Source organism: Vipera ursinii (genome assembly GCF_947247035.1).
Source record: "Vipera ursinii genome assembly, chromosome: 10".
In the NCBI taxonomy this organism is placed as follows: domain Eukaryota; kingdom Metazoa; phylum Chordata; class Lepidosauria; order Squamata; family Viperidae; genus Vipera; species Vipera ursinii.
The window spans coordinates 21,104,366-21,119,516 of NC_139520.1; the positions used below are offsets into that span (position 1 = coordinate 21,104,366).

General features: G+C 44.1%; 1 protein-coding gene across 2 annotated transcripts in view; it reads right to left on the minus strand.

Moving 5' to 3' along the window:
* The window catches only part of IRF8 (interferon regulatory factor 8), a 17,360-nt gene continuing 2,209 nt past the window's right edge, over positions 1 to 15,151 (minus strand). The window contains exons 1-9 of one of the 2 annotated variants that reach the window (XM_083370811.1): positions 13,379 to 14,416; positions 10,024 to 10,198; positions 8,588 to 8,771; positions 6,642 to 6,730; positions 5,704 to 5,818; positions 4,296 to 4,340; positions 2,257 to 2,625; positions 1,747 to 1,862; positions 1 to 389 (exon numbers count right to left, since the gene is read on the minus strand). In XM_083370811.1, the coding sequence (XP_083226937.1) occupies positions 213 to 389; positions 1,747 to 1,862; positions 2,257 to 2,625; positions 4,296 to 4,340; positions 5,704 to 5,818; positions 6,642 to 6,730; positions 8,588 to 8,771; positions 10,024 to 10,198; positions 13,379 to 13,389 (1,281 nt within the window). In that variant the 5' untranslated portion in view covers positions 13,390 to 14,416 and the 3' untranslated portion in view covers positions 1 to 212. Of the gene's footprint in view, positions 390 to 1,746; positions 1,863 to 2,256; positions 2,626 to 4,295; positions 4,341 to 5,703; positions 5,819 to 6,641; positions 6,731 to 8,587; positions 8,772 to 10,023; positions 10,199 to 13,378; positions 14,417 to 15,151 lie in introns of those variants that run through there. The other variant, XM_083370812.1, reaches the window with a different exon arrangement.

Genomic DNA, 15,151 nt, shown 5'->3' on the forward strand with positions numbered 1-15,151 from the left:
TTCTGCTTTATTTTAACTTTTTTTTGTGCTGGTCTGTGACCATAATAAAGACTGAACTGAATTATTTAAACCCTTTATATATTTACACACAAAACCTTCTTTTAAAAAACTCAACTGAAGTTGTGAAAGATCTAAGCTGTAAGGTGGAGGGTGGGGAAGGAGAGGGGAAAAAAAAGCTTGAAAAAAATTATGAACTAGTCTGCTCTGGGGTCTCAAACAGTAATTTGTTGGTTTTCTCTGAAAATGGGTCTTTGGTGAGGTCCACAAGAATCCTGGAAGTTCCTGTACATCTGGTCATAATGCACCTCCTCACCAGCTGGGTGGCCCACAGCACTGGTTTCATTCTTCCGGGCTTCCTCCGCCAGCTGTCGGATGCTCAGCTGCTCAATCTGCATTCAGAAGACAAGGAGATACCTTGGGTTGGGTCATGGCTACATGGGAAGGGCCCACAGTGCAACAGAGAGGTTGTACAAGCAAAGGTGAAGAAGAAGTTGCAAATGCAAAGGTCAAGTATCAAAAGAGCAGCTGAGTCTGCTTGCTGTTCCATGGTGTCCAGGATGCTTTGGGTACCCTGTGCAACATCCAACCTATCTCAAAGGTCAATGAGATGGAATGTGATCTGGATTCTCAGGAGTCATAGGAAAGTAGACAGCTACTTTCCAAAGACCAGCTTAGAAAGTTTGATTGACAGGAAGAGCGTTAAGATAATTCCTCTCTAGCTTTTTCCAGAGTAAATCTGTAGTAATAGTTCCTTGAGGGACTGCCACAAAGAAGAAGGGGTCAACCTATTCTCCAAAGCATCGCAAGATAGGACAAGAAGCAATGGATGGGAACTAATCATGGAGAGAAGCAACCTAGAACTAAGGAGAAATTTCCTAATAGTGAGAACAATTAATCAGCAGAATGACTTGCTTCTAAAAGTTGTGGGTACTCCAACATGGGAGGTTTTTAAGAAGGGATTGGACAGCCATTTGTCTGAAATGGCATAGGGTCTCCTGCCCAAACAGGGGATTGGACTAGACAACCTCCAAGGTCCCTTCCAACTCTGTTATTGTGTATTCTGACATGATAGCTATCTTCCAGTACTTGAGGGGCTGCCACAAAGAAGGGGTCAACTTATTTTCCAAAGCACCTGAAGGCAAGACAAGAAGCAATGGGTGGAAACTCATCAAGGAAAGAACCAACCTAGAACTAAGGAAAAGTTTTCCGACAGTGAGAACAATTAATCAGCGGAACTGCTTGCCTCCAGACATTGTGGGTGCTAGATCATTGAGGCTTTTAGAAAGAGATCGGACAACCATTGGTGTGATATGGTGTAGGTCTCCTGTTTGAGCAGGGGGTTGAACTAGAAGACCTCCAAGGTCCCTTCCAACTCTGTTATTCTGTTACATTCTGTTCTGAGCCTGGCAAGATTCTGCCTATAGGTGAAGAACAATAAAGGAAACTATTGCCACACAGAGATATTCAAAAGCAGAGCAATTTTAACAAGAAACTTTGAAGGTCAAGGAAGAAAGAGCAGGGCCTTGCAGTGGGAAACCGAACCGTCCAAACCACTCACATCAAATAAGATCTGAAAACACGAGCGTTGGTCCTCTACAGTATGTGGCTGTTTTGAAAAAGAAAAGTGAATCTAACACAAATAAGGAGGACCAGCTCTACAATTAACCTTAGGAAGTTCTGAAACTGGACCGGGGAACTCAAGTCAGAATTTGAGTCACTGACATCCTGACCGATTGTCCTGCTCACCTCCACCAGGATCAGCTTGCAGCGTAAAGGAACGGCATCTGGGAATTCTTCTCCAAAACACAGAATCACTTTGCTGTTTGGAAAGCGTCCTTGATTGTTATAATACTGATGGAGCTCTGGAAGGGGAAAACAAGCAAACTTTTACTCATTGAAATCAGGAATGGGTGGCTGATCTCAGTAGGCTTAGCAGCAGATAAACAGAAAAAGTCCCAAAGGTGCTTTTCCAGGAGGCAACTGGACTTCCTTATTTTTGCTTCTCATCCAAGAAGCTTCTTCAGCTCTGACTAAACGATGGGGGATGGAAGGGTTTATATTCCTGCAAGCAATATAAATCCTTCCCCTCCCCACCATCCAGTCAGAGCTGAAGAAGCTTCTTGGATGCGAAGCGAAATGTCTTCAAAGAAAAACAAGAAAGTCCAGTTGCCTCCTGAAAAAGCACCTTTGGGACAACCAGGACTTGGACGACTGAGAATCTCCATAGACATTTCAACAGAAGAAGGTCTCACTGACCTCGGAGGAAGTAGTTGGTGTCAAAGATTTTGACCACCTCATCCCGGTCCAATTTGTTGGGCTTCTCCTTGCAGGCCATGGTGTTCCCACTCCAGAAGACTCTTCCTTGGCTCAGCCGCTTGATGAAGATGCCTTGTTTGTTGCAATGCAGAAGGACACCCCGTTCCAGGTGCCCAAAGAGCTTTCTGGTAATCTGCCTCTGGCGCTCATTGGAGATCAACTCTGCGGATGGGAACTGCACGTGTTCCAGGCTATCCAGGGAATAGGGCGCTTCTCCCAGGGAGATCCGGCAGCCTTCGGGGCGAGAGGTGGTTGTGCTCCCCACCAGCTTTCCTCCATAGTAGAAGTTGATCACCATTTGGGAGTAGGCTACAAAGTCACACAAGGTAGAAATCATCAGGTGAGTTTGCAGGTAGCCTGTTTTGAGGGCTGCAAGGGGTGGACCCAGGTGCTCATCTCAAAAATGGGATCGTGGTATGGAAGAAAGTATTTCAGGATGTAAGCCCACCAGACTACATCAAAGCTGTGCTCTCTAGTGTAAATTGCCTTCAAACACGAATGACTTGCCTCCAGAAGTTGCCGGTGTTCCCACACCAGAGGTTTTATAGAAGAGATTAGACAACCATTTGTCTGAAATATGATAGGGTTTCCTGCTCTAGCAGAAGGTTGGACTAGAAGATCTCCAAGGTCCCTTCCAGCTCTGTCATTCTGTTATTCTATAAATTTTCTGGGGCAAACAGAAAACGGAGCAAAGAGTGGGATCTTCAATGCCTCCATTTTACTTAAATGCTTGGAAAAACCAAGTCCAAGGGACTGACAAGAAGCTTGTGCCAAACTGGGAAGGTGGAATTATCCTCTTATATCTTCTTATCCTCTTCTCCGGTGGAAGCTTTGAATTTCATTGAGAAAATTGCACAAGGAAGCATTTTAAACTTCGCCTTAGCCTTGCTTATGGGACTGTTCACAAACTTGTAAGGTAGGGGTCTTCAAACCTGGCCCTTTTATGACTTCTGGATTTCAACTCCCACACGTGCCTGGCTGAGAAATTCTGGGAGTTGAAGTCCACAAGTCATAAAAGAGCCAAGTTTGAAGACCCTCGTTGTAAGGAAACCCGATGTTGCCATCACAGGCACCTATCACCTGTTGGATTTACAGCCACATCACTGCGATCCTGAAGTCTTAGTGGAATCATTTTGAAATCAGAGTGGCCTTCAAACTTTGCTTTCCATAAGCATGTCCCACCAGAGTCACATCAAGCTTACTTGCCCGTGATTTTTGTTCTGTAGCCCTATTTCCTTCCTCAAAGAGATCCACCCCTTCTCAGCCTTGTAACTTCATGGGCTTGCAGCTACAAAACTGCACAATTCCATCTTACAAGCCTCGTCCAAACTTTTGCAATACTCATTTCTCCCCGTGCAGACTGGAACCCCATGCCCTGTCCCCCGGTATTTTATTGAACACATGGTCATTGACAATGAGAAAGATGGATTTAAATATTAGTATTAGTATAAGTATTAGAACTATAGGAAAACACGTTTGGGGAAGGGTGGGAAACATAGAAACATAGAAAGAATGCGTGCTGATTGAGGCAGCCTTGAAGTCCTCAGTTCTCAGTATGCTTTATCAAAACTGCTGTGGCAACATAACTAATATATTTCTTTTTTTTTTAAGACAATAACCTTGAGGATTGTAAAGGTAGAAAGTTGGAGAAGTAATTTGATATTTGTTGATTATGAATATTCAGACTTACATCATTTATTCACTTCATTATTTAGGGGAAGGATTTCCTCCAGCACATGCTGAATAATTACTGCAGCAAGCCTTGATTACTGTTTTGGGGCTCTTGTATTTGATTCCATGGCATTATTGGTATTAATATTAGTATTATTAGTTCTAGTATCCATTCTGGACATTCCCCTCTTCCTGAAGGCATGCATAATGCTCACAGTCTTTGGAATGGAAAAACAAATGAGGCAATTGAAAAGGAATTGGAGTTAAATCATTGATAATCGCAATGGATACTGATTGAAAGACCGTACCTAGAAGCGGCTCATATGCAGCAAACCCAGTCATCAAGGACAAAGCTATGGTTAAGAAAAGAAAAAATAAATTATTAATTTTTCTTGTAAGCAGAATATACATCTGGAATCTCCAAATTAAGGCTTCCCTTCTCTGCTGGATTAAATTCAGATCAACTACTTCATCTGGGATGAGTGCTGTTGACTCATTGGGACTAACTCTTGAAGGCCTCCACCACTTTCTGCCATCTGCAACTGAGATGTCTAAATGTTGGACAATGAACTTTGTGCCTTCAGCCAGAAGATTGCTTGGTTTCAAGATCTGCAACTGCCACCCTTGACGTAAGTCAAGGACTGATTTGATTGGGTTTTCTTTTCCTTCTTGAAATTTGGCATCCTCATGAACTTGGTTCCATGGGCAAAGAGCAAGTTCACCTATATGGACAGGTTGTCCTCGCCTTTATCAGCCAAAGCAAGACCACCACAACAGAGTTACACAATGAGCTGGCCAGTTTGTACTGTAAACACAATGGCCTAGTTTATTTATTCCATAAATAAGTGCTAACATAATTGCATTCTCTGTGCCTAGGAGAAAGGAATGAGTTTGGAAAACATGGTAGGTCCACAACATCTGGAGATTCTGCTACATATCCTGTTGAATAGAAGATGCTTTCTTGAGGATGAAAATAGCTCTTCCCTAGCAAATTCAGACATAAATACTGTAAGGTCTTAAAAAGTATTTAGTCCTCAAGATGCATGTAACATTGTTGTGTTTGTTCTCTTTCAATGAAAAAAATTAAAGATGTCTCTGTGAGACTCTTGCTGGGGTGAATTGGCTGTTGGAAATTTGACAAATACTTTACCGGTATCACATTAAAGCATCTCTGCCCTCATTGACCTGTCCACATCATCTTTGGTTTAAACAAATATGTCTGGATAATTTATCAAATCAAAGCCCAATTTAGATTCTTTCTGTAGTTCTTCACAGACTTCCAAAGGCTTATGGCTGAGGAATCAAGACAGCTATGGATAATATAATCTTGATGGAATTGACCCAAGTCCTTCACCCAACAATCTTGATGGAATTGACACAAGTCCTTCACCCAAAAATCTTGATGGAATTGACACAAGTCCTTCACCCAACAATCTTATGACAGGAATGACATCACCTGCTCTCTCTTTCCCACAGTCGGTGGGTGCCTATGACAAAGGAGGAGTTCTGCCTGAGCTTAGTTGTTGAGTTGCAGACATTTCATTACCCAACTAGATAACATCATCAGTGTGATAATGAGGCTAATTGATGGAAGTTACTTAGATGAGTAATGAAACTTCTGCATGCCAACAATCAACCAAGCTCAGAGAGCACCAAGAACCCCACAATTCAACCCTGAGCTACACATATTCTCTCCTATTGGAAAGCGTGGCTTACCAGGGTTCGACTGATGCATCCACCAGTCTGGGATGGGTGGATTTCTGCTGCTCTCCTGTGGTGGTGAAGGACTCCTTTTGATTGTGCCAAGATATTCCTCTACAGTTGAAGGAGTCTGGGGAGTTTATGGAGAAGACATGGAACCTTGAGCTGACCAAGCCATCAGAACTGACACCAGAAAGCAGTTTTCTTACCCTAAATTATTCTGAGATTGGCCATCTCTGAATGCCATATAAAGTGACCCACATTTTTTTTTATCTATGGCCTTTCTCCCATATTGCCATGCACACTTATCTTCCTGAGCTGTACTTATTCTGGAAAGGGTGGGAGGAGCTGCAATGAAGGATCCAGGAAGCGTTCTCACAACAGATTCAATTTCCTGCAACCTACACAGAAATCAGCACTCATTGAGTGTGATTAGAAAAGCCAAAATGGCGGCCACGAGTGCAATCCCAGCTTGCACTTTTGTGTGCATGTTGCGTTTTTTTCATGTACATGAAAAGGTTCAGGTCTACCATCTTGACTTTTTTATCCATGCCCTGCAGACACCACCGAAGCAATTCACCTGGAGAAGAATAGTTGGACCCTGATGGATGAATAGTATCATCAGTGGAAGGGCTTGGGGACCAATTTCTTCCATACTAAATCCATTTTATTGGACCAGGTTTTATTTACTCTACTACAGTGGTTCTCAACTTTTTCTTCACCACGGACCCTCCCTCCTTTAAATACCTTTTGTGGCCACGCCCCCCCAAGACTTAACTTAAGATTTAAATCATAACATTTTTAAGCCTTCACATCACAGCCCATCAGGGGTTTGCGGACCACAGGTTGAGACTCACTGCTCTACTGTATGCAAAAACTCTGACCAAAAGATACAACTCTAAAGGGGGGAGGGGAAAATGACACTTTAGCCTAGTGTGAAACAGTCTAGTTACCTCTTTCATTAGCTCTTCTATTGAGGAAGGATTACAATCCATGTCTGTGATCTCGTTCAAGCTGCATTTGGTCCCCATTCCAAGTTTGCCTGGAAGGAAATACCATTTGAGTCTTACTGCACATTTTACCAAGAATATCATTCTGCGGGAGATTCAGAGACTGATAGAGGTTGACAGAGAAAGAAGCAAAGGAAAACAAGAAGAAAAAGTGATCTAAAATCTGTCTACGAAGCTTCTTCAATCATCCAGATTACGGTTATCTTTTTCCAAAGGGCAACTGCACTTTTTTGGTTGTTCTTTTTCTTGAAGACATTTCGCTTCTCATACAAGAAAGCATCTTCAGTTAAGCAGTTAAAGCATCTTCATCCCCAACATTCGGTCAGAACTGAAGATGCTTCTTGGATGAGAAGTGCAGTTGCATTTTGGGGAGGGGAAAATCAGCTTTGGGGTGATTCTAAAACCTCACCCTGTTGATTTGGCACTGAGGTGGGTAGAAAAACAGGATATTCAGAACTCCAGACCTGACAAGGTTTCCCCCCCCACACACACACACACCATTAAATCATAAAGACAGAGTGCAGAAAAAAGGACCAACATTTGGACACGTTTTAAACAGTAGCCTTTAGACAAACCCTTGAGGGCGAGGGCAACTTTTGTATTAGTTTTTAAATGCAAACCAGAGAGAAAATAAGTTGTTTTTTTTATCACGGGGAACCAAGCTTTGTGGATTTCACTGTAGGGACCCCCACCTTGACACCTTCAAAACATCACACAAAGGGAGTGAGAAAACAGCATTTGGGGTTGCTTCAAAGACAAAGGAGTTTATGCAATCAACAGCAAAAGCCCCGGTGCAGAGAGAAATTTCTTGAAATTCAGTTTTGCATGGTTGAAAAAACACCACACCAGAAGAACCACAGCTAAAAATAATGCCGGCTGTACAGCTCGGGTAAAGTCGGACATGGTGTTCTATAACCACAACATTTAGCTATGACAAAAGAGCGACCCAGAGTTGCATTTTTGCCCACTCTCACAACCCCGGAAAATGGAATCTTGGGGTGGCAGAACTGCTGGGGTTAAATGGGGAGCAAATCCTCTCTGCTCCCACCGATGTCAGGAAAAGGACGTGGCAGAAAAGTAGAGATGGCTCGGGCACAGCAAGCTGGTTGAGATGGTTGCTCAAAAAGATGCACCAGACATGCAAGATCAAAAACCTCGAGTGGTTTTGCTTATACGGTTGTTTTCCAGCTGGGGAATTCTGGGAGTTGAAGTCCTAACATTTGTCTGGAAAGGGCAGGGATTTGCTTGATGCCACTTCCACATGTGCCTTAAGTATTTTCCTGGAGTTTTAACTCACTTTTTCAGTGCCACTGTAACTTCAAATGGTTGCTAAACAAATTGTTGTAATGGTTGTTGTTTGGAGCTGGGTGGTGCAGTGGTTACTATGCAGTATTGCAGGTTGACTCTGCCCACAGCCAGGAGTTTGATCCTGACCGACTCAAGGTGGACTCAGCCTTCCATCCTTCCAAAGACAGTAAAATGAGGACCCAGATTGTTGGGGGCAATGTGCTGATGCTGTAAACTGCTTAGAGAAGTTTGTAAAAGCACTATAAAGCAGTATATAAGTCTAACTGCTATTGCTCTACCTGCAATCATGCTGTTTTTTTCAGAGAACCATTTATTTTAAATGCACCAGTGTTTCGATCTAGCTCTACATAAGGGAAGACTTTAGTTCTCTTCTCTCCAATAATTTGGAGAGAACAGTTTGAATCATTTCTCAACCTTAGCGGCTCTAAAGATTTTTAAAATCTGTGTAACTTATCGTGGGAAAGGTTTTGTTTTGAAGAGAAGCCAATAAGAACGAAGCCCACCAACTAATACCTGCACCCAGACATAGTTGCAGTGAGCAGAGGCAGTGCTGCAAAGCTGCATGGCTGGGCCCCACTTACATTTCTGTTCTTCCTCTGGAACAATGCGGTAAACCTTGTAGGGCTCCGAAATGTCCAGTTGTGACCTCTCGGTCACCTCTTCAAAGTCAGGGCTCTTGTTTAAGGCACAACGCAGTCGAGTTTTCCACGTGGCCGGCTCTGCCTTGTCACCTTCTTTGTACTTCCCTTTGAATATTGCCCAGGCCTACAAGGAAGGACAGGAATAGTTCTCACAAGGAAGGACTCGACGGCTTGAGATCCTGATCTAAGAAAGGGACAAAGGATTCCCAAGGAAGGAGCAAAGGATTCCCAAGGAAGAGGCAAAGGATTCCCAAGGAAGAGGCAAAGGATTCCCAAGAAAAGGACAAAGGATTCCCAAGGAAGGGGCAAAGGAGAGGCAGCTTGGTTTAGTGTTAAGACATCAGGCCAGATAGTAGGAGATTGTGAGCTCAAGTCCCACCTTAGCCATGAAAACCAACTGGGCAATTGACTTTAATTTACATTTTATTTGGCCAACTGTGATTAGGCACACGAGGAATTTGTCTCCAGTACAAAAGCACTCAGTGTACATGCAACCTGGGGGCCCAGCCCCACTCTCTCAGACCAAACCCACCTGACAGGGAGGCTGTTGTGGGGAAAATAGGAAGAGGAAGGGGTTTCAGGTGTGTTCACCACCTTGAGTTATTTGTAAAAATAATAAAGGTGGGAAATAAATACATAAATATAATAAAGATGGGATCCAAATCAATGAATAAAATAAAAACAAATTAGGAAGACCCTCAGTAAATCCATCTGCACCATCACTTGATGGGCCACTGGTCCTGTAGAGGCCATTCTTCATCCTTAATTTTTAGGCTTCTCCCACATCTTAGGATCACCGGTGTCAGCACCCATGACACGTCAAAACATCTTGCCCGCTATTTTAAAAATGCATGCAGATAGCCTCTTTAAAATACAATTTCTACTGAGAATCAAGGTGTATTCAACTTTTTTCCTGACTACTGCAAGCACTGCCGTCTAAATTACCCCAGCTCTCCAATTCAACACCACAGACAAAATAAAAGAAATACCTCCTTGGTAGTGGTGAGGAATTGGGGTCCCATCTATTTAACTACCATCCAATTCCATGGGCAATTCAAAACAAGTTCTAGGTAAACTTGAAGTTGTTCCAATGTAGGAACCCATTTTTACATGATGAGGGTGGAGGGGAAAGAGCTGAAAAAAAATCTAAGTTGGACACCATGATTTGGCTAGCAAGGTGATTGGCTTATACATTTATTTATTAAATGTGATAAAATAGTGAAATGAAATGGGTGGGATTGAGTTTAGCAAAATTCACTCAAAAAAGGGGATGGACAACTTCATATTTGACAATTATTTGGATCTGAGGCCAAACTACCAACAACTCAAAGAATGTCTGTGATTTCTCTAAAAAAAAAAAAGACGATTGGTAATACCTTGAAAATTGATGCGTCCACCTCTTGGTTATAATCCTGTTTTCCTGCATGTTTCCATGGGATACGAAACATGGTTTTCTCCTCGTTCTCCCAGATCAAACCAGGATACATTCCACTGTCAATTTGTTCGATCAGCCATTGTCTAAGCCGCCTTCCACCGTTTCGGTCACACACCCTGTAAGGAGAACATGTCAAGGGCTTTCTTCAACAAGGACTCTTCAACTGGAGTCCTTTTGCTGTGGAACTCTAATATTGTTAAAGATTCAGTCTCTAATCTGGTGTTTCTCACCCATGGCTGGCTGTGGAATTCTGGGAGTTGAAGTCCACCCATATTAGAGTTCCCAAGATTGAGAAACCCTGCTCTGATCCTATGCTCCATTTTTAACCCTCTATGAAATTGATCTGACAGGTGTCAACAGGGAGGACCTCAAGAAGGAAGGTGTGCATTTGCGTGGTAGCTACAGATCTAGGAAATAATAAGAAAAAGTTTGGTGGTTGTAATATAATGTAAACCACAGAGTGTTTGGGGCAGATGGAATGCTCTTGTACCAAAAGTTATGATTCCAACTCAAATATCTTATATTTTAACAGATGCTGATATACATTCTACGCCAGCTAGATAGCAACACTTAAATCAATGTTGGCTGGTTCTGAAACTGATCCACAGAGTCAATCATAGTTAGAACTTGGATTCGGGGGGGGGGGAGTTCCTGATGCCAGTAATATCAATTTCTGTATTTTTGCATTGTTGCTTTGAAGCAAAATGGGTGACAAACAAATCTGACAAATAAAAATATCGAATGGACAGGTCCAGGAGATCATGAGGAGCCAGGTTTGACTTGAGGGGGTCAACAAGAGATCCAAATTATATTTTATAATATGTGGAAGTTTATGTCACAGAGGAACACTGAGTGAAAAATTTCAAATTGCTTATATCTATATTAGGGAAAGACCAACACAGGATAAAACTCTACCTAGGCCCTTTTGAGTGCCATGATTTTTCTTGAAAGCAGTCACTACGAGCGTCATTGGAGGCAAGATACAAATAGAGATAAGTCACAACCGAGGAAAAAAAATATGGCACCCGCAAGAGGTTTGATTCCAACTGCATTTTAAGGAAGTCTCTTCACAAACAAAATGTTCAGTGTAAAACTGTGTGAGATAATGTATCAGTTGACTGTAGGTGTGTGGGGGGGAGAGAATTGCCCAAACTATCTTTAATCAAGAACAATTAACAATTTTCCCTGAGAAAGAGCTTCCTCAAGAATCAGATTCCTTTTACAGTGCGCTTTCTCTCTCTCTCTCTCTCTCTCCTCTCTCTCTCTCTCTCTCTCTCTCTCTCTCTCTCTCTCTCTCTCTCTCTCTTTATAAAAATGGAAATATTCAGATACCCATGGTGGATAACTTAGAACACGGAGAATGAAACTTCACGTTTTGCAATTATTATTATTTTGTTAAAAGAGGTGAAAATTTTTCCTAAACATTTCCTAAAACATTTCCTACATTGCAGCCATCCCGAGTGAGTACAGCTCGCATGTCCCACCGGATTTATTAACATGTCAGTGCCCTCAGTGCACCTGTGTTATTGCCAGTAATCAACCCAAATGAGAAAGGCAGAAGACTGGGCCCGAGGCTAGCAAAACCGGACCCTGTCAAACAGTTTCTCCACTGCTACAACAACAGCTGTAATTCTAGTAGATTGGACTGCTATTGTTGGAGAACCACCACTGCCCTAATATGCCCTACAGCACAGTTAAATCTAGGTAAGCAGATGCTCTGTAATGGAGAATTTAATAGAATAACAGAGTTGGAAGGGGCCTTGGAGGTCCTCTAGTCCACCCCCTGCTCAAGCAGGAGACCCTATATGATTTCAGACAAATGGTTGTCCAATCTCTTCTTTAAAACCCCCAGAGTTGGAGCACCTACAAATTCTGGAGGCAAACTGTTCCACTATTTAATTGTTCTCACTGTCAGGAAATTTCTCCTTAGTTCCAGGTTGGTTCTCTCCTTGGGTCGTTTCCACCGGTTGCTTCTTCTCCTGCCTTCAGGCGCTTTGGAGAACAGCTTGACTCCCTCTTCTTTGGGGCAACCCCTGAGATATGGGAAGACTGCTATCATGTTACCCCTGGTCCTTCTTTTCACTAGACTAGACATACCCAATTCCTGCAACCGTTCTTCGTATGTTTGAGCCTCCAGCCCCCTAACACTATTTGTTGCTTTTTTCCCCCAAGATCTGAAGCAACAGCTTTTGAGCAACATCTCAATAGTCATAGAATCAGAGAAGAAGCAAAGTCAAGAAGTCAAATGTTTGTCTAAGTTAGAATGCCATGAGCCTTAAAGATCTGGATGTAAACTGCGAGTACCTGTCACACAAACCACATTTAAATAACAACCTAGAATAACTCACTACAAATTCTTGCTAGAATTTTACATTCTAAATTTCAGCTGATGGGGAAGGTTTCTGATTTGGGCTTCTCTGGATGGTGCGCCATTTTTAAAACTCCAGCCACAATTGCCTTTTAAACCCTGTCAAAAAAAGAACAGCCACGGTCCAGTGAAGCATTCTACAGGAAGAGTCCTCTGTGCAAGTTAACTCGGAAGGCAGCCCCTGTACGGGATGTAAGACACCCTGAGTCTTTGGAGAAGGGTGGGATATAAATGGAATTAAAATTTAAAAAAATAAATAAAATAAATCCATGAGAGCAGCAGCTTCTGAGTTCTTCCGGACCAGGAAGGAGGCCAGAGCAGAAAAGTCCCAACTCTGCTTCTACGCCAGTGTTTCTCAAGGTCAACCGCTTTAAGATGGGTGGACTTCAACTCCCAGAATTCCCCAGCCGGGGAATTCTGGGAGTTGAAGTCCACCCATCTTAAAGCGGTTGGGCTGAGAAACCTTGTTCTAGAGACAGATGTCGATTGCACCATCGTTTGGCTCTCCACCATGAGAAGGCAAGCCAACGGCGTCCTCCCCTTCCATCTCTACTTGCTCCTTTTCCGTTTCTTGTTCTGAAGCCTCTACTTCAGGCAGGAAAACCACCCTGGATGGCCACCTTTTGGATGGCAGTGCCAAGGATGACCGCTCATCTAACGAGTGGGGGAAAGCCCAAAGCTGCAAGGACAGACCCGGATCAAGCAAAGATGGCAACTGCAGGTTCGAAGGGAAGGGTCGGGGCCAACCACCGCCAAGAAGATGTCCATGGTCCTGATGCGCCACAGTCCTAGGAGACTCCCTCTGGATGCTAAGAGCCCTGGATCTGGAAGCCCGGGGGACCCAACAAGGTACCAGGCTGGCAAGACGTGCCCACCCGCCTCCAGGGAAGCCCTCTCGCCCCCTCCCCTCCCCTCCCCTCCCGCTGACCTGCTCCACATCTGGACTGCGCCGGCTGCAGCGAGGCGAGAAGCTCTCCAGGCTAAGCGCAGCGCCCGCAAGGCTAGCGGCTAGCCCGAAACTCGCGCTCGGAGGAGCTACGCCCCGCCCTTTTATCCCCCCGGCCAAGCGGAGGGCGTCGGCCAACAGGTCGCTGGGCCAATGGCAAGCTCGAGCGGGAGGCAGGCTGGCCAATGGGAGGGGAGCACAGCCAGGGGTTTCTTGCCAGGGCACCCCTTTCCGAGAAATCAGCGGGCGCGCGCGTCAGGCGCCCCCGCTGCCAGGTGGGCGTCTGCCGGCCTTGGGCAGGCTTGGTGAAGCGCCGCGGGGCTCGAGGGTGGCCTGGGGTGCCCACCAGCCGGAGACGGAGGAGCTGGAGGATTTGCCAGGAGCATCTGCTTCTCCTTCTCGGGAAACTTTCCTTTCCTGCCTTCTTTCCTTCCTTCCTTCCTTCCTTCCTTCCTTCCTTCCTTCCTTCCTTTCATTTCTCTCTCCTTCCTTCCTTCCAACTTACCTACCTACCTTTCATCTCTCTCCCTCCCTCCCATCCTTCTTTCTTTTTCTGCCTTCCTGCTATTTTTCTCTTCTTTCCTTTCCTTTTATTTATTTATTTATTTGCCTTCTTGCCTGCCTGTTTTCTTTTTTTTCTTTCTTTACTTCCTTTCTTTTCCTTTCTTTCTATTGCCTTCCCACTTTATTTATTTGTTTGGTGTGGGTTTTTCTTTTCTTAGTAAATGGTAGAAAGGCAAGGAAGAGACTCTTGGAGAGGCAGGAGTAAAGTCCAAAGGGCGAGAAAACGGTGATTAGGGTGGAAACTCAGCGGAGGTTGGCAGGTGGCTGAAGGGCGGTGGCAATTGTGTCCGTTTACGACACCACAAAGAGGGTGAGAATTGTGAGCAATTGGCCAGCAGCTGAAAATCTATTAAAAATTGTAAGAAACATCACTATAGGACAAAACTGGAGGCAGCTTTTCCTCATTCTCAGGGAGGGAAATGCATTTTAAAACTGCATCTCTTCCTTCCTCACCTACTATTATACTACAGAGGAAAACTAAAGCTTTCAGAACTATTTGGCCAGTTGATAGACAGTGGGCAGCCCAACACGTTTTCTTCATTTTATCTATTTTTCCTCCACGTCTAGGGGCAGACTGGAGTCCATGCATTTGTGGACAACCTTATTATTTTATTAAATCAATAAAGTTTAGTCGTGAATGTTAAACTTCTCCCGGCATGTTTGCAGAGGCCGGCCAAGGAATGTCAGGAGGGTCTGGCATCTGTCGAATCTAAGGACCAACAGTCCCAAAATATCCTTTTCCTTTCCAGGGACATGGACGTTAGGCTCTCTCATCACCATCTCCATGTTTGGTCACCCAGGTTGAGCTCCCTTGTTTGGCTCCATTTCAGCCTTGGACTTTTGTCCAAGGAGGACATGCATCCCTTGGTGGTTTTCGTGCAGATGTCACCAAACTAGGTGACATCATCAGTGCTAGAAGAGAGTGGAATTTGTGAGGAGGAGGAGGAGGAGGAGGAGGTGGTGGTGGTGGTCTTTGGCACTCTTGAGTTTGGTTGTTTTCTTGTGACATTCCATTACCCACTAGCACTGATGATGTTGCCTAGTTTGGGTAATGAAATGTCTGCAAGGAAACCACCAAGCTCAGAAAGCACCAAGGATCCCACAATCCTCCTCCTCCTCCTCCTCCATCTTCAAGAAAACCACCAAGCTCAGAGAGCAGCAAGAACTCCTCATTTCAACCCTGAGCTTCAA